The following is a 24,355-nucleotide window of genomic DNA, read 5'->3' on the forward strand; positions in this document are numbered from 1 at the left end:
TTGTGTTATTTATCTACTCGTCTATTCAGTTTTCTTAAGTTTATTGTTATTTTGAGCAAGTTTATTAAATATTAAATTGCCATTTGACTTGAAATTGAATATTTAGTTATACACGTAATGAAATACGCGTTTAAAGTTTTCGTGTGAATAGAACTGATGTCCAATGTCCAATGCATTTCGATTCCTGCTCATCACTCATAGCATACATACATACATGTGCATGTATTGGTACACAACACGTACGCTACGTGCATATGTTAGTTGAGCTGTTTTCGATTTCTGACAACGCCTTTTGCTGTAATTTTCGTATTCTGCTTCCCATGCATGCGCTTCATTTTTGATTTTTTTTCGCTAAGCTTTTTTGCCGACTCGTTTCAAAATTGGGTTACAGAGAGCCCAAGACCAAAGCCCCATAACCAGCGAGCAGCCTGCAAATACAAAGAAAGCAACGTAAATAACAATGCAAAAATCCGTTTGACGCCGTAAACTCAATGAGTCAGAACTGTTGCAGTGATTGCTAAAACAGTAACAGCAGCAGCAGCAACGGGTGGAGATTGGATTGAGCTTCGATTTAATTTGTGTGCAAAAGATTTCGATTTCTCCTCTTTTTGTTTTGCTTCTTTAAGCGTGTCTGTTTTGTTAGCTGATTTGTAACTTTATCGTCTGCCGTAGGAGTATGTTATTGTTGTTGTTGTCGTTTTTATTTCAGTTACATGCGAGTTGTTTACGATCAGCTCCGTCAAGCTGAAGAGAGTTCGAATTTGACTTAAGAGAGAGTTGGAGAGAGAGCTTAAGACTTCGTTGCTCCAAATAGCGGATCGGATAAATAGTGATATCAGCATTCGAGTTACTAAATGGCTAAATGAAAATTAATAAAACATTTATGCAAATGTCTCCAAATGTGGTAATAACCAGCAATTAAATAAAAATATATAACACACTGAAGTGATTGCAGCTGTTTTCAAATCAACAAATAAATTTAGTCAAATTAATATTGTGAGATCTTAATTGCATTAATCAACTAACCGAACTGCCTCTTCTGCTGGTAATAAAGCAAGTGTTAGCTTGAAAAAAAGCCAAGGGGGCAACACTGTTACCCATGCATGAGTCGTGAAGCATCGTTGTCGGGCATCGCTCAAAGCTGCGCTCAGTTCGGTTCGATCATTCGTCGCAGTAAGTCCAACTCGCGTCGTGGTCGAGAGTCGAGGGTGGCGCAGAGCTTGGCCAAGTCACAGTCTCCTCACCTCTCTCTCTCTAAAGAAATAACAAAAAAAAAGGGCGCGCGAGTGCGTTAAAACTAATTTCTAAATATATTTGTGTGTTAATACCAATTTGTGTCTGCGTTAATTAATGTCGTGAAGTTGAACGAATTATGCAATTGGCCTCTTTGCCAAGTTGAAAATCAAATGAAACTGTTTTTTGTAATGCGAGAATACAAAGAAAAGTGAAGCTGACGCAAGGCTACAAAGGCTACAGCAACAATAGCCGAACAACAAGCAACGGCACTCAAAAAAAAGCCGTTTTAAAACAAACACAAATACAAATATAAAGTGTAATAACTGCAACTTAAGACGTCCACAGCCAGACAGACAGAAAATGGCGCCTGCAGCGACTGCGAACATTTGCGTCAGCTGCGCACGCCAACGCCAAAGTCGACGCAGCGCCGGCGCAGCAGCAGCAGTGGCAACGGCAGCCGCTGGCAGCAATGCCATATTGCAAATTTATTGCGCCTGGGCGCTGATCACACTGCTTACAGCCAGTGTTGCCATTGTGCAGAGTGCTTCGGTTTCCTTTGGTTAGTTATAATGTATAAGATCATATCTACTTTTAGATCGTTTTCTCGGAAATACTGTATAATTATATGAAAATTGCTTTTTTTTTTGGTTTGATAATTGAGTTCTTCCCCTATCAAAAGCAAAAAAATGTCGTCTCATGTATATTTCGCGCGAACTCGAACTAATCTCCAATTTACCAGTCATGAATACTCTCGTATTTTTTTTTCGCTATTTTTTGGATACATTCTGAAGTTACTGCGATTATTTCTTGGCATGGTCGTTTACACAATTTGAATGTGAATGATTTGAACCACTGTCATTTTTTGAGTGCGCTTTTTACTCTGTTTGTTTTTGCTGCGACAATTTGTGAACGTGAACCGTAAACCGGTTCGCTGGTGGGTCCCCCAGACGGAGTCCAGTCACTTGATTTTTTTTTTTTGTGCACATGGCTTTTATTATTTATTTATGTGTTTATTCATCTTTTCGTGTGCTAAGCGGGTTATTGATATTCTTTTTGTTTGGTCATTTATTATTGTAAAACTGAACTACAGAACTATGAACACAGTACATGAGTTTTTTAATTGTTTATTTTTCCTTTTCTTTTGGGCGCGCTTTTAAGTCTAGACGCAATAACAATAAAAATCATTTCAATAAACACGGAAGAAACGCTCTTTAAGCAAACTGCACATGTGAAAGTAAATACAAAAACAAAAATAAACATTTTATTTAAATTACAAGACCTAAAAAAAAAAAGCAAAAGCTGAGCCAGAACAAAAAAAAAAATATATATAAATAAAGTAAAGAGCGCTGGCAGACGTCGACCCCATTGTCATTGAAATACAGTTATGGCAATGGCGAGAGCGCAAAGAACAAAGCCAGCGTTGGAGTTCAACAGTTCAGCAGTTGCCATTTACCGTTACCCTAGTGCCCTTCCATTTTTGCGTTTCTCTTCCCTTTCCCTGGTTGATGTTTAACAGGCGCCGCTTTTAACCCAGTTCCGTTAAAATTTAAACATTAATTTGACGTTACTTTCTGGAAATATGCCAATTGCAGTTGTTGACGAAGAGCATATTTGAGTGAATGAATAAATCTTAATCATTTGATGTAGCAGAAGAAGAAGAGGAGGTATGCATTTACGCTATGCAAATTTAGTAAGAGGAAAGAAAAAACAAAGCACTCCTTAAAAGCAAATGCGAGAAACAAGAAGAACTGCTCAATAAACATATTAACACATACCGTCTATAGGTATATCTATATATGTATATGTATATGGGTTTACATATGAGACATGCATGTGTGTATGCGAACCGGTTACTGAATTAATTTGCATATACAAAACAAAAAACAAAAACAAAAAATCAAAAAAAGAATAAAGCAACAAATAACAAACACACGCTTGGATTCGATTCCCATACATCAATATGCTGCCAAACTGCTAGATTTCTGTTTATTTCTATCGTCAATTTTTTTTTTTTGGGTATGTCATTTAGCAAGAAGTCGTCACTGGCTTTTTATCTGTTGATGTCATAAGAGTTCAGTGTTCAATTAGGTGCAACACCCGCCTACCGGTTAACCTCCCTGCAAGTTGTTCAACTTTTTGCCCACAAAATGCAAATAAAAAATCAACCAAAAAAAAAAAAAAAAAGGAACCACTGCAAAAAAAGCTGACAAAAACCAAAGGAAGAGTGAAGAGTGAGCGAGTTGGCTTTATTTGTATAGGCAGAGGCTTTCTCTGCGTGCAGTGTGTGTGTTCGTCTGTGTTGTGTGTGTGTGTGTGTCGAGAGATGGTGCATAGCGTCAACAAGCGCTCAATTAAAATGCAAATTGACCGTTATTTGAGCTGGTTGTTGCCCATGCTCTCTCCTCGCTCTCACGCGCTCTCTCACGCTCTCACACCTAAAATGGCGACACTTGAAGAAGGTTGTTCTTGCTTTATTTTGGTTTTTTCTGTTTTTCTCTTTTCTTTTTTTTTGTTTTTGTTCAGTTGCTGCTGCTACTTTTAACGCCCAACGCCCACCACAGCAGTTAGACTGTCTAAAGTGGTGCAAACTATTTTGGCCACAAGCTTCCTGGCTAGCAACACACACACACACACACGCACACAGCTAGCACTTATTTTGTTGGTAATTTTTTGCTAATTGCTAAAATGGCCGCTTTGATTTATGTATGTGTCCGTTAGAAGGCAGCATGCGACTTGGTTGAGTAGTGTAGTGTCTCTGTGTGTGTGTGTGTGTGTGTGGAGTCGTGTTGAACCGGCTTCAAGAATGGGCAATGCTCGGTCACGCTGCTGTTGGCAAAACTGTGGCAGCAACAGTTGCCGTTAGCCTGCATGCAATAATGTTTTTGCTGCAGCTGCCGTTGCACGCAATGCCAAGCAACAACAACAATAGCAACAACAACAATAGCAACAACAACAACAACTGGGTACAGTTAAAGCAGAATGCATGTCAAGTTCTTAACTGTTGCTATGTGCTGTGTGGCGGCTCTTCAAGCTGTTGTCTTGTTTATAGTACAATTTATTTTATTTAGTTGGTTGCTACTGTACAAACAGGCTAACGACATCAACGACAACAGCAACGACAACAGCAACAAAAAGGAACATTCGCTTGACCTATAAGCGAGATTGGCCAACAGGAATTGTAGAGCTGTCCACTCATTCGTTTATTTGTATGAGTGTACGAGTGTGTGTATTGTGTGTGTGCGGGTCAGTGGTGTGTGCTTGTTATGGGATTCTGGTTGGCGTGCGGATGGGGAAATGCACTTAGCCCTTTCAGCTCTGACTTTGATAGTTGACCCAATTTTCAGTTAGCAAATAAAAATAAACAAAATTACAAACATTGCTTTTTGTGCAGCTTTTTTCTGCGTCAAGTGCATGCTTCTCCCTCTCTCTCTCTCCCCCTGTCGCATTCTTTGGCTCTCTGAATTTTAGTGTCTTCATGTTGCGTAATTTTTGAACAACAACTTTTTTTTTGTATTCAAGTACTTTGCCGCACTCGAGCAGTGCTTGAGCCCTGTGCGTAGTTTTTTGTATGCAACTGTATGCAACAGTGCGTAATTATGATGAGTGAGTGTGCAGCATGCCACAACGCCACACGCCGCATGCTGCATGGCCACATGGCCGCATAGCCACATGGCCACATGAATTTGCAATGCCCAGGCGTGGCCACTCCAAACCAAACCTGATGCTTGACAATCTACACCCCAAGTGCTGCGCTTAACACATGACCGAACAGGCCCAAAACAAAGTCCAAACAAAAACAGCTGCCCGCCTCACTGGCATCAACGAGGCCAGAACTACACACATGCACATGGATCTGAGTGTGTGTCTGTTTGCGTGTGTATGTAAGTGGTGTGTGTGTGTGTGTACTCATTATTGTCGGCACCTGTGGATCAACATTGACTGCCCTTCAGCCAAGTTTAGGCCCTGTTCAAGTGACCGCCACAGAGCTTCTCAATTATGGCCAGAATACAATACACAACACACTCATGCAATTTGCTTAACTATTTTCAAGCTGCTGCTATAAACAATTGAAAAACACACAAACACAATTGAAATGTATTTGTACTATTGGCCAAAATTTGTCGTGTGCAAATATTAAATGTGTTATTGCCCCGAAATAAACATAATTTGTAATTTTCAACTTTCCAAATTGAAAATAATGCAGAGAAAACTGGGAATTATATGAAAAGTCATTCATGTTCTGCTCTAGAAATTGAGACAAATTATGAACGGCACAATTTATAGCGAAAATCAAGTGAAATTATAGCCCTTTCTTTGCATTGGTTCGCTGAGCTCTCGCCGGGCTCGCTGCCTGGCTGGCTGCCTGGCTGGCTGCATTGGCTGCCTGGCTGTCTTTGTAGTTGTTACTGTTGTTCTCCACTTCTAACCTCTACTGTCAAAACTGCCCCTTCCCCAACCATAAACCCCTCTCCACCCCAAGTGGCGCAATCCCAACCCACGCATTCACATCACAGTCACAACCACTCTGGTTGCTGTTGCAGCCAAGCACAACACTCATTTAACTTGTTGTATATATGTGTCTGTGTGCATTTGTGTATGTTAGCTTTTAACCCAATTAGCTAAAGCTGTAACTGAAGCTGTGGAGTTCAGTGGCATAAGCCTCAACTTTTATAGCTGCCAGTCATTGGTCAAGACAATAACACAAAAACACCACACAGCACACATCGTACACACTTAGTGCAACCTCATTGTTTTGTAGTGCTTATGGGCTGAAATGATTACTTATGGCTCAATTTATCAGTCAGTAGAGCTAGGTACGAACAAAGTGTTATTTCTGACGCCCAAATGACTTTGAAATACGTCAATTTCACAATTCATACATTTAGCAGAGTGTCGTAGAGTGGGTGGAAAATTGTTTAATCTTTCGATTTGAATCAATATCACATTTATTTTCTCAATTCATAGTTTTCAAGAGCAGGCACAAATTATATTTGAACACTTTATTTCTTATATATATTATAATTAAATATTCTAATCGATTTTATATAAATTAAATAAACTAATTAAAACTTGCAGAGTTTATATATAGTTATTTTGATAAATTCAAAAAGGCTTTGCATACATCATGATTTATGCCAAACACATATTTAAAATTCAAAAAAAGCGAAAAATTTAATTGAATTAACAGTCAAAATTGCTAATAAACTTTTTTATTTCAATATATAAAAACGTACACTTTGAAAAGATTGCCATCGAAAACAATCATTACTCTTTTTACGATTCAAAGTGCAAAGTTCAAAATTCAAAGTCTTCAATTCACAACCTTTGCGATTCCACTATTATTAACAAATAATAATTTTCAAATAGTTGCCACAGCATACAGCTTGACTACATTTCCAATCTGTGCAGTTTGATCACACAAACTAAGCTCTAAAATGTATTTAACCCCCAAGCAGCAAATTGGCCCCGAAACTCAAAACTCCAGAAAGGGGCTTGCAAAATGCACAACGAAATTATATATATTATTATTACTATCCTATTATTATTATTAATCGAGTTGTGTGTTAAACAATTACGAATCGTAAATGCAATTTTGAGTGCACTTCTGTGGCGCCTGGCCAGAGCATTTAAATAATTTATTAAAGTGCAGCACGTGTCCAGCCACTTGGCCATTTATGTCAAGTTCGAAATGTGAATTAGCTGGCCGAGTGCACACATTTAAAGCGACACACACACTCACACACTCACACACACATACACACACACACTCATGTGTGTGTTAAAAAAACGAATGCAAATTGTTTCTGCGAATTAAATTTTTAATAGCCCAAATATGAGTTTCAATTGCACAACAAACGACGGACGACAGAGCCAATAATAATAAAAAATAATGTTGCAACAAGTAAAAAGCGCCTACAATATGCAGCTGTGTGTGTGTGTGTGTGAGTCAGTGACCCAGAATATAATGCAAAAGTAGTTTTGCTAGGGCAAACGAATCGGCAGCCAACTGGCAGCATCATTGTAAATACATATTTTATATTTAACACATAACAACAACAGTTATTGCCACAGTGTGCATGTGTGTGTTTTCTCGTGTGTGCTTTATTAATTTAACTAGTGAGCTGTGTGTATCTGTATCTGTATATGTATGTGCAACTGTGTATGTATCTTGTATCTTTAACCTCTGCCGCGCAAAGTTCGAGTGCGAGTGCAAAATAATTGAGCCGCAACTCTTGACGAGCTGCTGCGGCTACTGCTGCTGTGCTGTCTTTATAGGTAGCTGCATGTTATTCAATTATAAAATATATCAAATTAATTGAGTATCAGCCTATCTAGCCATACTATACTATACCATACTATATGCTATGTACTATATACCATGCTATATAGTGGCACTTAATTATTGGCATATCTCTTCACTCTTTCTCGTACAAGTGCTATTTTTAGTGCGTTGTTCAAACTTTGATTGTTACTTAACCCTGAACTCATTAAAAATGCAAATATATTCTTGTGTATTATAACTATATTTCTAATCAGGATCAATGATTTGAAATAGCCATGTCAGTGTGTGTGAACAGTCAAAGACTAAAATAGCTACAGACGTCAAATTTGGCAAATAAGTTGTCGTATATCATGGGCAGAGCTAGTGCACATCATTTGATCGATAATTGCCCTCGTTTCACAAATATCGATAGCCATTAAACCCACAATTTTAATGGCAGATCTTTCAAAATAATGTTATATAGATTTGCATATTATTGATCAACTGGACAAGATCAGCTAAGAAAAATCCAAGTAATAGTTCAAAACGTATTCTCATATTGATCTCATTTATATCAGCATGTTTTTTTCTGGTTACCCAGTTGGTTATAAGAAACCCTAACTCGGTTTAGGGTATCTCGTAGTCGCGCTGACACAACTACTACATTCTTACTTGCTTTTCTCATCTACCGCTTGAAGATTGGGCATGACTCCGTTGCTTACCACTTATTAATGTATCTATATATATATATAGTTCGTATATGTTACAAATTAGCGGTCTTTTGTAAATTTGTGAAGAATTGATGTGGCCGCAGCGCATGTGCTCCATTTATGTGAGTTCAACTTTTACCCAACTCTCATGCAAGTCTATTTTTCTTTCTTGTTTCTTGCAGGTGGCCTGCTGTCGCATCCCACATTTAAGCCATTGTGCAGCGCTCAGCATGAGCATTTCATCGAGAGCGATGGCAAAGAATCTAGTCTCATCATTGAACTGAAACCGGGCACCTATGGCGCCCAGCACGCCTCCTGTTCCCGCATATTGAGCGCACCGCCCAGCTACGGTTTCATAGTGCGCCTCATTTTGCCCAAGCTGCGACACGCCCAGCACACGGACAGTCCCAGCAACGGTCCCGCCTTTGGTTCCAGTTCCACATCCACATCGACATCGACATCCAGCATTATGCCCGCAAAGTCACAGTCCCAGGTCGGCCAGACGACCAACGCCGGCTCAGCGGCACTGACGGGCATGTCCACGCTGATTGAGCGACTCAATGCAACTGCAGCAGCGGCGACCTCATCTGCCGCCGTTGTGGGACGCACCTGTCCCCTGAATATTGTAAGTGGGAAATCATATTGATTGAATGCGGGCATGACCTCTTAATATAAATTGATTAACTGGTGGCCAAGTCCGTTTAGAAGTTGACGCAAACGATTATTGTAGATGCCATGTCAGTCACATAGTTGCCGGTTAAGGGTTAACTGACTTGGCTAAATACAGTTTGCGTGAGTAGAGTTCAGTATATCATTTAAATTTCGATATTTCTTGGGGAAATTCATGCAAATGTCATGGGATTATTTGCAAAGTTGTAAACAATAGTAGAATGTTAGTTATATCCGCTTACAATTGCTGCTAGAGTTAAGAACTCAATAAAATCAAAGCAGTTATATTACCCACAGGGCATTTAAATGTAATGAAAATCATTTCTTGGGAAGCTATTTTCTGGCTTATACTTCATCAAATATTTTTTATTTGCTTTTTACTTAAATTCATTCACACTTCAGCATATCCAATTATTTTACAGAATTTATCAGTTGTTATACCCTGATAAAAATGTTTGAAAAGGTTATAATGACTTTCGGCAAAAGTATGTAACGGGCAGAAAGAACCAAACCCACATAAAGTATATATATTCTTGATCAGGATTGATTATTGTCCAAAATGTATTTTTATATTGATATTTCATTACTCGGCAAGCTTTCTCTGTAAACTTTAGTATGATTTCCGTTTGGAGTACTTCCACACCAGCTTACATTTGGCAATTAAATTTGACAATAAAACTGTTCTAATGTATTTATTAGCTGTGTGTTCGAGTTGTCACGTAGACGAGTACAGCATTCTTAATTGTTTTAGTTTGTGGCTATTCAGCATTCAGCAAATTACATTTACAAGCTAAAAGCATTTGCAAAAACATGTAATCAAATAACAATAATTCAATTAAGCTCACAATTGCTAAATTCCTGATTGATTTTTATCGATAACTTTAAATGATATTTTAATTTGTTGTGCCTCATTGGCATTCCAAGAGCAATATCGAAGCATTTCTATATACATGTATGTAAATATGTCGGTGCATATGTAATTGCTCGTGTTTGTGGGGCCAAGTTCAACAACAGGTGAAAGAACGCAGTTTCGATTACTGAAAGTAATCAACAATTAATCAAACCAGTTAGCTGTTTGCAGCTACTACTTGGGCAAACAGTGATCGTCAGTTATTTGTCATTAATATTGTGAAATGCGATCACACCTCGTCACTCATTAGGAACAAAGCAGTTAATTGTGACGAAGTATTCACCTTTATTTTATGTTTATTAAGAAAAAAACAAGAGACAATAACAATAACAACATTTGCATATGCAGTTCTCGAAAACAGAAGCGAACAAAGGAAACATTTATGCACATCGACAGCAGTTGTAGATACATACACAATAATACCTATACCTGTGCAGATATAGATACAGATACAGATACAGATACAGATACAGCTAGAGGAACAGTAACACGAAGCCGCACCCGCAACTACAGATTGATATCCTCACATGTGCGACTCGCAGCTAGATTTGATGGCTTGGATACTGTCAACGTTTCACAGCTGCCAATCTGCCTGTCCAGCTATCTGTTTGTCCGTCCGTCCGTTTGTCGCCATTGTATTTATGGCATCGCATCGTCACATAGCCAGCAGCAGTCGCAGCAGAAGCAGTAGCAGCAGCAACTGAAAGTGTTGTCTATTTGTGTGTTTTTGAATGTTGCGTTGCGCCTCGACTTGACTCGTTGTGATTCGTTTCGTTCTTTCTGGCCAAATGAGACAAACGTGTTTTACATACACAAAAACCTCAGAGCATCCAGAATGGCTCAAATTGGGCGCGCTTATGCAAATTGCACGCGATTGGATTATATGCATGCGTGTGTGTATATATATATATATATATATATAAATATATATGACGTCGTCAGTCTGACCAGGCCAAATCGACCCACAGCAAACTGCGATGTAGAAACGGGGATGCGAATATGAGTTGTTACTGTGTGTGAATGTGTGTGAATGAGAGTGTGAATGTGAATGTGTGTGTGAGTGCTACCAGAATGAATAACCGCACATGCGGGCGTGCTAACAAAGCCTGGGGGCCCCATTGCTGGGCAATGCGGCAAAAAGTTATGTATAATTCAGTTTGGCTCAATGTCAGCAGTTTGTGCAGTCTATTAATGGCCATAAAGAATATTTTAAATTGACAGCAAAATTAACAGTAATTGGAGACAATTTCAAATGTCAAAATGGCTAGGGAAAACCACAAAATATGTGCAACATTGTGAACACACACACACACACACAAACACACACATGCAATGTCAACCCAGCCGCAAACACATTAGCCAAAGTAATTGCATGAAAACCCAATCAAACAATTACTGCCAGTAGGCGAAAGTACTCGATACTCGTCACTCGTTACTCGATACTCGGCCATGGCATGCCGATGCATAACAATTAAATCAAGTTGCGAGCAACTTGAAAACCTTCCAAATCCAGTCAGTCATAGGCTTGGCATAATCTAGAATTTTAACTCGCTTAACAATAACTTAAAAGTTGCCTCCAACTTTTTGTCAATTTTTGTAGCTAGCACAGAAAAATCTCACACATTTTATGTTGGTCACGGATGCGTGGCCAACAGCCAACAGTCAACAGTCATATAAAGAGAAAAATGTACTCATAAACACACCCATCCGCCCAGACATGCATTCATTCAAATCTAGTTTTCGTATTTGATCTGATAGTTGGCCCAAAGCAAACGGAAGGTGCAGAAATTGGCAGACTAACTCTAATTGCGTTGGCCCAAAGTAAAAGCCTTGAAATGGAACTTGTGCTGCTGCTTGCCTTAACAAAATTAGAGCAATGCCATTAATTATAATCGAATCAATTATCAATAAGATCAAATGAATAATAGATATCATCGATTAATTTAAAATTTAGTTGCAAATTCCAATTACAAATGCAATTAATAAAATTTAAATACAAATTGTTTCGAGGAAACTGATTTATATAAAGCACAATTGTGCTGCAAGCAAAGTTAATTGTTGAAAACCTATAAATTTTAAATGTTTTTTGTTTTGTTTTTGTTTTTGTTTAACATAACGTTGCATATTATGTGCATATGTATATCATTTTGAATATTCTGCACTCGTGATTCGCCGGCATTTGCCTAAAATTAGCAATTTGCTATTCTTTCATTCTTATTTGTTGGGCGTAAATATTTAATTTGCCTTTCTTGTCGTTTCCCATGCCAAATAGTATCTAAAATGCTGATTGTTTATTGTGCACGTTTTTTATTTTTGTTTGCCTAAATAATTTATATCACGTTGAATCGCAGCGCAGTTTTGTGGCTTTTGTTTGTGGGCGTGAACAGCTTTGAGTGCTTTTTATTATGCTTACCTATTGCTACCTATATTTATTTTTTTTTTTTTTAATTTATTACAATTTAGTTGCGTAAATTGTTTGCGCATGTGCGAGCAAAGATTGGAGTTATTTGTTTTAATGCTTTGTTTGTTTCCTTTGTTTGTTCTTGCAGTTTAGCTCGCTGGATCCGCATACGGCTCAGTGGCGCGTGGATCCCTGCCAGCTAGAAGATACCGCACCAGAGATGGAGGATCCGGTGCGTCTGTTTCACGGACGTGTGCGCATCGTTTGGGAGCATGGACAGCATTCGCTCAAGTCCAAGCTGATGATTACGGTGCTGGGTAAAGGGGAGCAGTGCATGAATGAGAACAGGCATCAGTGCTTGAAGATTGGGTAAGCGAAATGCAGACGCCATGTGAAATGCAACTAAATTATTGTTTGTTTTTCTGCAGCGATGAGCCCATTCTGTGCATCTCCAAGGAGCTGGCCTGCGATGGCATACGCCATTGTCCGTATAGCAATGAGTACGACAGCGATGAGGACTATGAGCTGTGCTATAAACAGCGGCGTCCTGGCGCCGGCTCATTGCCCTCGGCACTTGAATCCGATCTGTTCGAGCAGTTCGCACTCGAGGTCTTTCGCAATCTGTTTGCCTATGATGCGCCCACTGCACCCGAGGATCTGCCCCGCAATGCCAGCGACAGCGAGTTAACTGCTGCTGCCAACAACAACAACAACTCGACAACGCAGCTACGCAAAGTCCACACCAAAGACATGAAGAAATCGGGCGTTGGCGGTGGCGATGCCATCGGTTCGCCCAATGCCATCGGTGTGGAGCAATCGCCGGAGTCGGATGCCAAGGCACACGATAATGCCACCGCTGAGAACAATGTGAGCAGCAACGGTAGCGGCGCTGGCAGCGGCTTCACGCGTCGCAACTCGACGCGCACCGGCCTCCACTCGGATCTGTCCAAGTACGGGCCGTGGGGCTATCTAATGCTCGGCATGTTGCTCTGCGGCGGTGCGCTGCTCATCTGCGGCCTCTGGGGTACGTTTAAATACACATTTCTCTAGCCTCCATGTAAGACATAGACATTTATATTTATGTGAGTTTCTTGTTTTTCGTGTGTTTTTCTGTTTTGTTTTTTTTTTTTGTTCGTGTTCGTTTTCGCATGTCATTCAATTTTTTATCTATATCTGCATCGCTGCCTGTTTCTCTAACTGTAACTGTATCTGTATCTGTATCTGTATCTATATCTGTGTGTCTGCATTATGTCTATGTCTATGTCTAACTTTCGCATTTCGTATTTCCCTTTTCTAACTAATTATTTATTGGCAATCCCCCACCTCAGTTTCCTGTTGTCGCTTGAGCTCTCACATTCAATCCATACGTACACTTACAGCATCCGCATCGCAGCACGCGGTTAACAATGAGCGCGAAGCGGCGCTGGCCGCCGCCAATGGAGTTGGCATGGACACCGGCGGCACCGTATCGCCACCAAACTATGAGGAGCTGGATCCACCGCCGGCTTATTCGGTGCTCTTCCCCAATCAGAAGGCCGCCAGCAGTAATACGCTGCATGCGCTAGATGGTGTGGTTGCAAGCACAACAGCCGCAGCAGCAGCAGCAGCAGCGGCAGCAGCAGCAGCAGTCGCAGCCACACTTGCATCCACAGTTACAGCAACAACCAGAGCAACACCAACACCAACACCATCAGCAACTACAACAATAACAACTGTAACAGCAACACCCGAACAGCAACAGCAACAACCACAGCAACAACAACAGGAAGCAGGAGACGAGCGAACAAACTAGGTCTAAGCTTGACAATTAGGTCGCCACAGTGGCGCATCTGGCAAAGTAGCTTAGGTTTAGGTTCCAACATCTTTGACTGACTCTGATGCAATTAGTTTAGCAAATACATTTTTAGTTGTAGCTCTTAAGCGTAGGCCTATGTTAAATGTTTAATTATATTCATACATTTATGTTAACTGGTCAATCCGATCTATCCCAAATACGTCCCAATGCCCGTCGCATGCCAAGCATACGCCGGACAGACAAATCCTACAAACAACATACATAATATAATAATCCAATCCAAACGAATTGTTCAATTGCTTGCAACTTGAAAAATAATACTTTTGCCTACTAAATAAATGATTGTAAAAAAATGTATCGACAAATTATAACAATAACAACGACAAGTCGAATATATTTTGTATCTTTGTTAATGTAAAATTTAATGTGATATAAATTTAAAACTTAATAAAAAAAAAGAAAAACTCAAAATCTGTCTATGTTATTTACTTTCTTCACTTCAGCGAACTACAAAAACACAGTTCATATTTGACATTATTTTCCAAAATAATACTTTCATCCTAAAAGTATGCTCCAAATTTGCTTTTAATTTAAATTGCGTATTGATTTTATTGCGCAGTATAAAAGTTGAAATTATCTACATAAAGAATAATTTAAATTTATTTCTTTTCGTTGATTAAAAAATGTTTTCCCATACTATTGTTTTCTTTACTTCAGCGAACACAAAAGACAGTTTATATATGACATTATTTTCCAAAATAATACTTTCATCCGAAAAGTATGCTTTAAAATTGCTTTTCATTTTAAATAGTCAAATTATTAAAAATTGATTTTATTTCGCAGCATAAAAGTATACATTACTCATCATTTAAAATTGTCTGAAAACTGAAATAAGCCGCATATTAATTGTAATAAAAAATAATTTAAATTTATTTCTTTTCGTTTAAAAATTGTTTTTCCCATATATATATATATATATTATAAAATTGAGATTTGATACTTTTACTTAATTGCTTGCTGACCTGTTGGCTCACAGTTTTACTCACTTTAATTAATACTTACTTGCATATGTACTGAAATATTGTTACGCCGTAAATGATGTGAAACAAAATAGTAAATAATAGTCATTAAATATTTTTTACATCGAATTTTAACATCATTGTTTTTATTCTGATAAATTAAAAGTATGTGAGAATTTGTTTGGATAGTTTAGCCACAACAGCTGGGAGAGGGCAGCAATGATGAAGGTAGGGTAGCAGGAGGGGCAGGGGTCTGTTGCAAGGGCGATTTTCACATTTAAATTGCATGTAGTGCTAAATGAGTTAAGTTTTTGCCATTGTTTCATTTTCATTTTGTTTATTTGCTTGATCTAAGTTTATTTACGCGTTCGTCGCTCTAGATGTGTTTTTAATTGTTTTGTGGTTTCTTTTGTTTTGTTTTGTTTGGTTTTGTTGTCCTTGTTGATATATGTAAGTTGCACTGATATCTTTGCCGGGTTCTCTTAAGTATACATATGTATATATATGTATATGTGTATTTTTCGTATTTTAGTTGGATATTTTTAGCTACAATCGTTCTATGTTTGCATTTTAGGTATGTCCTTTCACGTTTCAGCATTGGGGTACGACCAAATACTCTACATCTGCATTATGGTAAGCAATAACATTCATTCTCAATTGTAATGGTAACTATAACAATATTATACACTAAACAAAATGAAGCATTAAGTTGTTAAGTCAGCCCAGCACAGTTCATCTCAATGCAAATCCTTATTTGAAAGCTGACCTTAACTATGTTGTTAGCTGCTTTTCAGTGACTTGGGCTGCGCTTTAATTACCACCTATAATTATATTTAAAGTTTCGATTTAGTTTAGTCATCGTTATTTCTACTTTACTTAACTGCCAATTTCAGCATTTTCACGTAACTCAGAGCAAACATCCTGTTTGTCTTTTAGTTTAGTTTTCATTTGCTTTGTGTTTTCTTTTTCTTTTTTTTGGTTTTGTTTTGTTTTTTGTTTTTTGTTTTTGTTTTTCATTAAATTACATACTCATAAGATTTGGGCGTTTTCATGTTCATCGACTTCATTCATTTTACATTTGTCTTAACATATAAATGATCATATAACTATTCATATATTCATATATAATATAATATATATATACTAAATATTTTCTATAGATCGTATAATTAAATGGGTGCTCGATGTGTTTTTAGTGTTTGGTGCAGCAAATTTCATGTGTCTGTTGTAGTTGTTGTTGTAGTTGTTCTTTTTGTTATTGTTGTTGGTATAGAAAAACCGCTTACTTATTGACTAATAGGCCATAGGGGTACACTTAGAATAATACACGCTCGTACAATACAATGTAGACGAGTGTAAGTAGTTCAACAACAATGTGGATAGAAAACGATGTCTAATAAAATTTGTCTAGTTATCTTTTTTGGTTTGTTTTTGTTTTGTTCTCGTTTATTTTGTGTTTTATTCAAAAGTCATTAAAAATAAATTCAAATTCAAAATTGATTGCACAATTGTAAGTGCTAAAACTGTTTGGTTTGTTTTCCTTATAGACTACAAAAAACGTTGCTCGTTATTTGGATGCTCAATACTCGTTACAGCTTATACGCTACTCGTTACTCGTTACTCGTTACTCGCTACATTCTCTAGCGCCTAAAACACTATATGCATTTATGTATATTTAATACTTATGCTCATGTAAAATTGGACGCCAAAAACAATTAACAAAAGTAACGAAAAGCCTTACAAATACTTTGAATAAATGTAATTAATTCTCAAGTGCGCTCAAAAGTTGTACGCAAATAAATTCACATATTAAGTGCAAGTGGGTTTGTGTGTGTGTGTGTGTGTGTGTATCTGTGTGTGTTTGCTTGTGTGTGTATTTTGAGAGTTTAGCTCGTTTGGTAATGTGGTATGTATTTGGTTTGCTCCTTTTGTTTTTCATCAATAAATAAGGCCAGTGGATACGCATACATCATAAAAGTTCAATCATAATATTCACACATATATATATATATGTATATATATGTATATGTAAGTAGTATTCATCTTATATACATACAAATTTAGTGGTTGTTTCTTGTTGCTGTTGTTGTTTTTGTAAAATGCGCATTCATCTACGCTGTACGCATGTGTATCTGTATGTGTTTTTGTATAAGACTAAGTTCTGTAATGCCTAGAAGCCGCAACTTATAGAGTCAAGCCTTATAATTGTTCCACTATCGATCGTATCGCTTCTAAGTAGGTTTTGCTCTTAAACGTTTTGTTTCAGTTTTTTGCTTTTTTAAAGTTGTTTGGTATAAAAAATAGAAAAAATTTTGTGGCAATAAAAACATTTTGTCTCAAATCATCATCAACATTTTATCTAGATATATAGATATTCTCAAATAGTCTGTAGTAATAAAATCTGCTTAGCCGCTACAAGGTTATTACAGGGTATACAATATGCGTTCGCCTTCAACACTAAATACAATGTGAAACACGGATATGAATGACTTAAACTATCATTTATAATAACTATATGCATATGCATATCTCTGCATATGTTTGTATGTATATAGAGTACGCTGCTGATTGCTTAAAAGTTTGCTCGAAAAATTAGTGTTACACACGTATATTTACTATGTACTATGCAACTATGTATATCAACTACATGCGGCATTTTCTCTCAAGCGATTTAAAAGCACATTTTGTGTCACATGTGTCTCTCTGTGTGTATGTATGTATGTATGTATGTATATGTATATGTGTGTGTGTGTGTGTGTGTTTCTGCGTATGTCAAAGTCAAAAGCTGAGCTGTGTTTGCCCTTTCCGTATCCGGTTTCACAACTACGAACAAACTACTCGTTACGCGTTACTCGTTACTCGTTACTCGTTACTCCTTACTTTTTACTCATTATTCCTAAAGCTTACTTCAATTTCAATTTTCTACTTCTATAAGACGTCTCGCTTGTGGTGCTGTCTCTCTCCTTGTTTTGTTTATTGTTGTTTCCAATGGTATGGCGCAGTTGTTGTTGTTGGTTGTGGTTGTGGTTGTCGTGGTGTTGTTGTTCTTGTTCTTGTTGTTCTTGTGGTTGTCGCTTGTGAAATTGTGTCAGACAAACATTAAAAAGTGGCTTCAATGCTCTTTCCCTTCGACTAGATGGGAGTGGTTGGTGAAGGAAGAAGCGAAGACGATGAATGTTGAATTCTCCACTACAACATTATTTCGAGCCCCAGTCAAAAATTGGACTCTATCGGGCCAAATTTGTGCGTTTTATTTGGGATTTGTTCATATTTTTTGTTGGAATTGTTTTTGTTTGCTATTCGAGCGAGTCTTTTGGATTGCTGTTAGCTGCTGTGTCTCTCGGCAGTCGCTATTGTTGAGCATAATACTAACTAACAATAATTACCATTACCATTACCATACCACGGAAAGGTCCAGCACCATCAGTGCGGAAGCATCAACGGTCGCGCCGTGCTGCTCAGTCTGTGATGGTGGTTCTGGTGCGACTTGTCAACACCATCGCCACCATACTCATTGTAGGTGAGCAGCGGCGATATCTTCAGTCCCGTCTTCTCGGGTATGATCTTAAAGTGCGGCTGATCGGCGCTAACCATCAATGGTCGCTTCATCGATGAGTGGAGATACTCGTGTCCATGACCCACATTACTGGACACAGCCGCTCCGAGTGGTCTCCGTGTGCTGGGCACATTCATTTTCTTGCAGGGCTCCGGCTTGCTCTCATAGTTCAGCTGACAGTTCTCCGGCGAGTATTTGTTGGGCTTGTAGATGGAGAAGATGTTGTTGATGAGACTCAGCGCCGAATGGCCTCCAGCTGAGGCATGATGAATGCCCGCAGTTGGCTGTTGGGTCAGCACACTGCCCAGCGTCGTGTGCTCCGGATAAAAGTTGTTGTACTGATATGAGGGCAGTGTATCCACGGTCGGATAAACCTTATGCCCATAGCCATAGGCTGGCAATGGTGGCGCTGCACTGCCAAGATGTCGCTGCTGATGCTGATGATGTTGCTGTTGTTGCTGTTGTTGTTGTTGTTGCTGGTGATGATGTTGTTGGTGGTGCAGCGGACCAGCAGTGTTCTCAAAAAAAGGATACCCAGCCGCATTGTTAGACGAGCCGTTCGAATCGAGCTGCGGCGGCGACGGCATGCCCTCCAGCAGCGATTTCTTGATCATGATCCGCTCGTGCTCCCGATCATGCATATCGATGGGCTGTCCATTGTTATAGCAGCGCACGTTGACGTTCTTCACCTTCAGATTGCTGTGCATGTTGCGGCGCATGTCCATGTTGATGGGACTGGGCGGTTTGTCCAGCTGCTCCCAGTACTTCTCCAGATCGATATTGAAATCCTGCAGATCGATCTCTGTCGTATCGCTGCAGCTGTCCTCATCGAACATGTTCGGTGGCTGCACCTCCAACAGGGACTTGCTGCGCGTCGGTCGCTGATATTGAGCCTGATAGCGTCGATGGCCTGGACTGGGCATGTGTCCCTGCGCCAGATACCGTTCATCCTCGTCCAGGAATTTGTCCTGCAGCTGCAGGCGTTCACGTTCGGCGCGTATAAACTGCTCCAAGTCGGTATCGTAGCGGCAATGCATGTGCTCCTCCTCCTCGGCGGCCGGATGATGACCGGGACATTGGGTCCGCCTCGATGCCGTATGCTGCGGCTGCTGGCGATGGCAGCAATAGTCATCTGTCGCACAGCAGCAGATCACCGTTGGCGGTGCTCTGCTGGCCAAACGCTGGCCGCGTCCCAGTCTATGATCGGACTCCGCACGCTCTGCCTCAAAGAGCCAACTACGATTCAGATTCCTGTTGCTGCCAGCGCTGGCATCGGCAACGGCACCGGCGCCGACACCATACATGTCCAGCCGCCGCCTCGATCCCGCATATATATCATCCAGCAGGCACTTGGCGCTGGTGCATTGCTCCCTGGCACAGCAGGTGTGCGCCAGGGTGCGCTCATCCAAGCTGTTACTATACAGCATATTCATGCTGCGCCTGTACGCCTCCCGTTTCTCCCGGCGTGTATTCGAGGCGGGCGGCAGCTCGTAGTCGATTATATCGAAGGGCATTGTCTTGGTCGAGGCACTGAACGAATAGGACTTGGGTACACCGGCGCGATTCTTTAGTATGGATGTGGTGGTCGCTACGCCCGGTCCGCCCGCCTCAAACACATTGCTCTCGAAGCAGCAGCTCTGCGACTTTGGGTACTGGAACTCCTTGCAGCTCTTCGAGCGGTGCAGCCCGTAGCCGGGCGAGCCTTCGCCCTCGCCACGGCGTTCCCGCATGGGCAGTGCATCATCGGCGTATTTCTCATCCTGTTCGCGTATGTCACGCAAGATGCGATTGCTGTAGCTGCCATACTTGAGGCAATCGGGCACATAATCCTCGTCCAGATCGTCGGAGCGATTCGAGTAAATGTTATCCGTATACCAGGTAGAGTCAAGCTGCTTCGGCTTTGGCTTGGCCAGCAGCAGCTTATCGCGCTTCGACTGGCGATAGCTCTCGAAGCAGATGTTCTTCATCTTCTCCAGCTTCTGTTCGCGTATGCGCTCCCAGTTCTCCCAGTTCTTGTCGTTCTTGTTGCGGCCAGATAGTATGAGCACATCCCTGTCCTTGTCCCAAATGAGACCACCATCGGCATCGCTATACTCGATATTTAGGTGCTTCGTCTCATGGCTGGGCGATTGTGACTGTGACTGTGACTGTGATTGGGATTGGGGTTGGCTATGGGTGTGGGCTTGGGTGTGGCCAATGGGTATGGAGCTGCAACTAGCTAAATTGTTATTATCAGTAACTACAATTCTAATTCTACGCTTGGTCTTGTCGCCTGCTCCTCGCGACGTTTGCATTGATGATTTAGCAGGCGGCTCTTCCTCTTCTGGCTGTCACACCTCCTGCAGATACTTGATGGGACAATAGCCCTGACGATTGTCCGCCGAACGCACCATTACCATACCATTTACTTCATCGCCAGTCTATTAACAACGGGTAGAAAAAGTATTTTTGTGTATTTTTGTGATAAATAAATATATGCTTGTATTTGTGAATAATTTTAATATAATTTATAGCAGGGACCGTAAACATTAAATAAAATCATAATTAAATGATTATTTATTAAATCATTGATTATTTTTTTGTTTGACCTCATACAACAATTATTTCTGGATTAAAAAATAGATGTTATCAGTCAGGAAACAATTAATAACAATTTCCCCTGATGCAAATCAACAAAATGTCTGCTTTAAATTAAACAATTAAAAATAATCACTTTTTACGGTCCCTGGTTGCTGTAGTTTTGCCCACCTGTATGACAATTTGGTCTCTGAGCAGCGTCATATTCTCGCCACGTTCTCCGTCGGAAACTTGGAGATTGTGGGTCACCTGCAGCGGCTTCTCGTTGGCATTGAGGCGTACACAGTACTTGGATGGAAAGAAGCCAACGCGTCCCAGCACCTTGCCCTTCCACCAGTCCGGATCGGAGGTATCGATGACTGTCACCTGCAGTTTGCGGAGGAGGGTTGAAGGAAGGTTAACCAACTATTGTTGCCATTAGCACGAACCGTTGCTTGTCCTTGCAAGGACAAAGGCATAAACATAAGCGGCAGCCTAGCTGCTAATGCATATGTAAACAACTCGCTCCATTTACAAGCAGCCGCGGGGGCGTATACGCAATCGCAATGCCAATCAGCATATGTACCCAATTCCCTTTCCCCTATATTGACTACTATTATTTCGTCGATTTTTTTCTCTCTCTCTGATTTCCCATTTGTTTTGCTCTATGTACATAATGAAAATGCGCTGTGTATATTATAAATGAACCAGTTCTTTCTTTTTCTTTTTTTTTTGTTTTATTTTTTCTTTTTGTTTTGTGAGCGGATTGTTTTTGCTGCCATTGTATCCATATGTACACAGCTACACACGTATATATATATATACATATATATATTGTCTATAAAAATTTATTGGTGTGAGTGTGTTTATTTTGTCCAAGCAATTTCCTGCGCTGCCATTATCCTGCTTTGTGTGTATGTGTGTGTGTGTGTGATAAACTCACAGATTAGCGGATTAAACAAAGTGTTTTACCTATTTAATACCCTGTAAGCTGCACTCATTCAGTGTATACGTAATCGTATCAAAAATTGTTTGATTTAGCTTGCTTTAATACCTGTAATCAGATTTTGTATGTCAGCTAAATAATAATTAAAGCTCTTGGAAAATGTTAATGAAAAGGAAGTCTGACTTATTGAAAGGACTATTAAATGATATCAATGCTAAAGCGCTTTCTATGTGATAAACTGAACTAATGCAACTTTTTCAATCTTGCACCATACATAAGACAATTGAAGTGTTATTTCCATATACCATTTCAGATCAGAATGGCAATCAATAATCTCACCTTATAGCCGGCCTTGAGGTCCAGTTCATCGGCATGCCTCGCCTTAAAGTTGTAGAGAATGACGTACAAATTGGTGGGCAGCAAACGATGCGATTTCTTGAAATTGAAAACACATTAGAGTCGCCTAATAAACAACTTGCCACAACCAAACAAAAGAGAGACAGAGAGACAGAGAGGCAGCAACGAAAAGTACGCAAAAACAAAAAGTAAGAAAAAAAAAATGGGAGCGAAATCGAATGGGGGGAATACCTGGGCATGTCTTACTGGTGATAGGCAAGGCGATGTGCTGGCCGAGGATTGCGACTTCTCCATTTCATCGGGCAAATCGACGCTGCCGCCCCGCATGCCGCGTGTGGCATAGAGGAGCTTGCGGCCCGGATGCGAGGGGCTCGATGGTGCTGTAATGGATATGGATGCGAAAAGGCGTCGTGTTAATGGGCAACTCTGATGGCAGCAAACGATATGCAACACACACATTCTCAGTGCGGTTGTCAGTTAATTGAATGCACGCATGATAGAAAAGAACAAGATACAGATACAGAAGTTACAAGTTACAATTAAACAGATACAGATACAGATAGCATTAAAGTAAAATTTATATAGAGGCTGTGTTGTGCTTCAACATATAAGCGAACCGATAGCTTTGTGACTTATTTAGTTAGCTGGTATAATTCAAATGATGAAGCCTTAAGTTGAAAATAGTGTCAAGAGCTAATTGGAGAGAAATGATGTTCATGTATGACTGTAAGTTGTGTGGAACTTTTTTACTTTTCTTCAACTTGAACACTTCAAACTACATTTAGCTAGTACTACATAAAATTAACGAAAATATAATAAGAACAAGCTACAAAGAGTATTAAGCATCAAACTACTTTAAACTTTAGGCGTGTTTACAAAAAATGAAGCAATTGCTGTTGTAGTAAAAACTCAGAGAATATTTTTGTGTTCCATCTTTGTGTTTTGCTCGTTGTAGTACTAGGAGATCATATTTCGAGTCAAGAATTGGAATCAGAATCAGAATCAGAGTAGGAGCAGAGTTTAAGTTAAGTTCTAGTTGAAGCCGGAAAAAAACGTATTATCCATTTAGAGTGGGTATTGTTAAAAATTTGCTGGACTTGGTTTTAAGGTTTTAGGTGCAATTCCTGTCGGTGGTCGGTGTAGAGACGGTGACGGGAGCGGGAGCGGGAATGTGGTTAGCTACTTACAGTGCAGCCGGCTGTTGTTCGACGGCGGAGTACTGTGCTCCAGATGGCCTCCCGAGCCGCCATGGTAGTAGCCGCTGGATGTGGACGCGGCCGTTGCCGGCAGATGCTGGCGCCGCCTAAACTGACCGTGCAGCTCCGAGGATTCGGGTGAGTCCAAACTCAATGATTTCATGCGTAAGTTCAACTTTTGGCGGCGCGGTGAGTGCGGTGCTGTTGTTGTTATTGTTGTTGTTGTTGTTGTTATTGTTGTTGTATGGTATTTTTTGGATCGAGTGTTGTTTTAGTTGTTATTTATTTTTTTTTTTTGACAATAACGCGACAGACACAAGATGAGTTTGGTTTGGTTTGGTTTACGGTTTTCGTACGAAAAAGCAATAAAATGTATACAAAAATTTGCAATTTAATTTCGTTTTGTTCAGAATTTCATTAGCTATATAGTATCTATGTATGCATCTACAGCTCTAAGAAAAAATCAAAAAACTAAAAATCTTAAATTAACAATAAAAACAGCTTCAGTTTCATTTTTTTTTTTAAATATTTTTTTGATTGTTTTTAAGCTATAACTGAAACGGAAACGGAAACGAAACAATAGGACACAGAATAGAAAGTTATGTACGAGTACATTTTTGCAACAGAGCAACATTTAACACGTTTGAAGAGACAGCAAGTGTTTCAGGTGTATTTCAGGTGTGGTTCTAGGCGCCCCGTGCCAGCTGCCTTCAAAAAAAAAAACAAATAACGTAGATCGGTG

General features: G+C 39.8%; 2 protein-coding genes across 3 annotated transcripts in view; one reads left to right on the plus strand and one right to left on the minus strand.

The window, feature by feature from the left end:
* Window positions 1-1,149: 1,149 nt before the first annotated feature.
* On the plus strand, window positions 1,150-14,454 carry LOC6561330. Of its 2 annotated transcripts, none has more exons than XM_001986916.2 (5): window positions 1,150-1,795; window positions 8,391-8,833; window positions 12,337-12,557; window positions 12,617-13,212; window positions 13,568-14,454. In XM_001986916.2, exons 1-5 carry the CDS (start codon window positions 1,597-1,599, stop codon window positions 13,978-13,980), a joined length of 1,872 nt encoding a protein of 623 aa, XP_001986952.1. In that variant the 5' UTR covers window positions 1,150-1,596; the 3' UTR covers window positions 13,981-14,454. The 2 variants fall into 2 exon arrangements, with proteins under 2 accessions (XP_001986952.1, XP_032590655.1); XM_032734764.1 differs by having other exon boundaries at window positions 1,152-1,795; window positions 13,517-14,447.
* A 3,591-nt stretch (window positions 14,455-18,045) lies between these two features.
* LOC6560987 overlaps window positions 18,046-24,355 on the minus strand; it is a 62,352-nt gene continuing 56,042 nt past the window's right edge. Inside the window, 5 exon segments of the mRNA XM_032735047.2 lie at window positions 18,046-20,978; window positions 21,307-21,501; window positions 22,400-22,495; window positions 22,664-22,797; window positions 23,605-23,814. Coding sequence (XP_032590938.2) covers window positions 18,426-20,978; window positions 21,307-21,501; window positions 22,400-22,495; window positions 22,664-22,797; window positions 23,605-23,814 — 3,188 coding nt within the window. The 3' untranslated portion in view covers window positions 18,046-18,425.

This window comes from Drosophila grimshawi, unplaced genomic scaffold (assembly GCF_018153295.1).
Source record: "Drosophila grimshawi isolate 15287-2541.00 unplaced genomic scaffold, ASM1815329v1 contig_1369, whole genome shotgun sequence".
Taxonomy (NCBI): Eukaryota; Metazoa; Arthropoda; class Insecta; order Diptera; family Drosophilidae; genus Drosophila; species Drosophila grimshawi.

What these genes read in the sequence shown, in the direction of transcription:
- LOC6561330 (XM_032734764.1), top strand. Translation starts at nt 1,597, where the DNA reads ATGGCGCCTGCAGCGACTGCGAACATTTGCGTCAGCTGCGCACGCCAA. An exon ending in GCACCTGTCCCCTGAATATT is followed by an intron (nt 8,834 to 12,336) that starts GTAAGTGGGAAA and finishes TTGTTCTTGCAG; the next exon opens with TTTAGCTCGCTGGATCCGCA. An exon ending in GCTCATCTGCGGCCTCTGGG is followed by an intron (nt 13,213 to 13,516) that starts GTACGTTTAAAT and finishes CCCCCACCTCAG; the next exon opens with TTTCCTGTTGTCGCTTGAGC.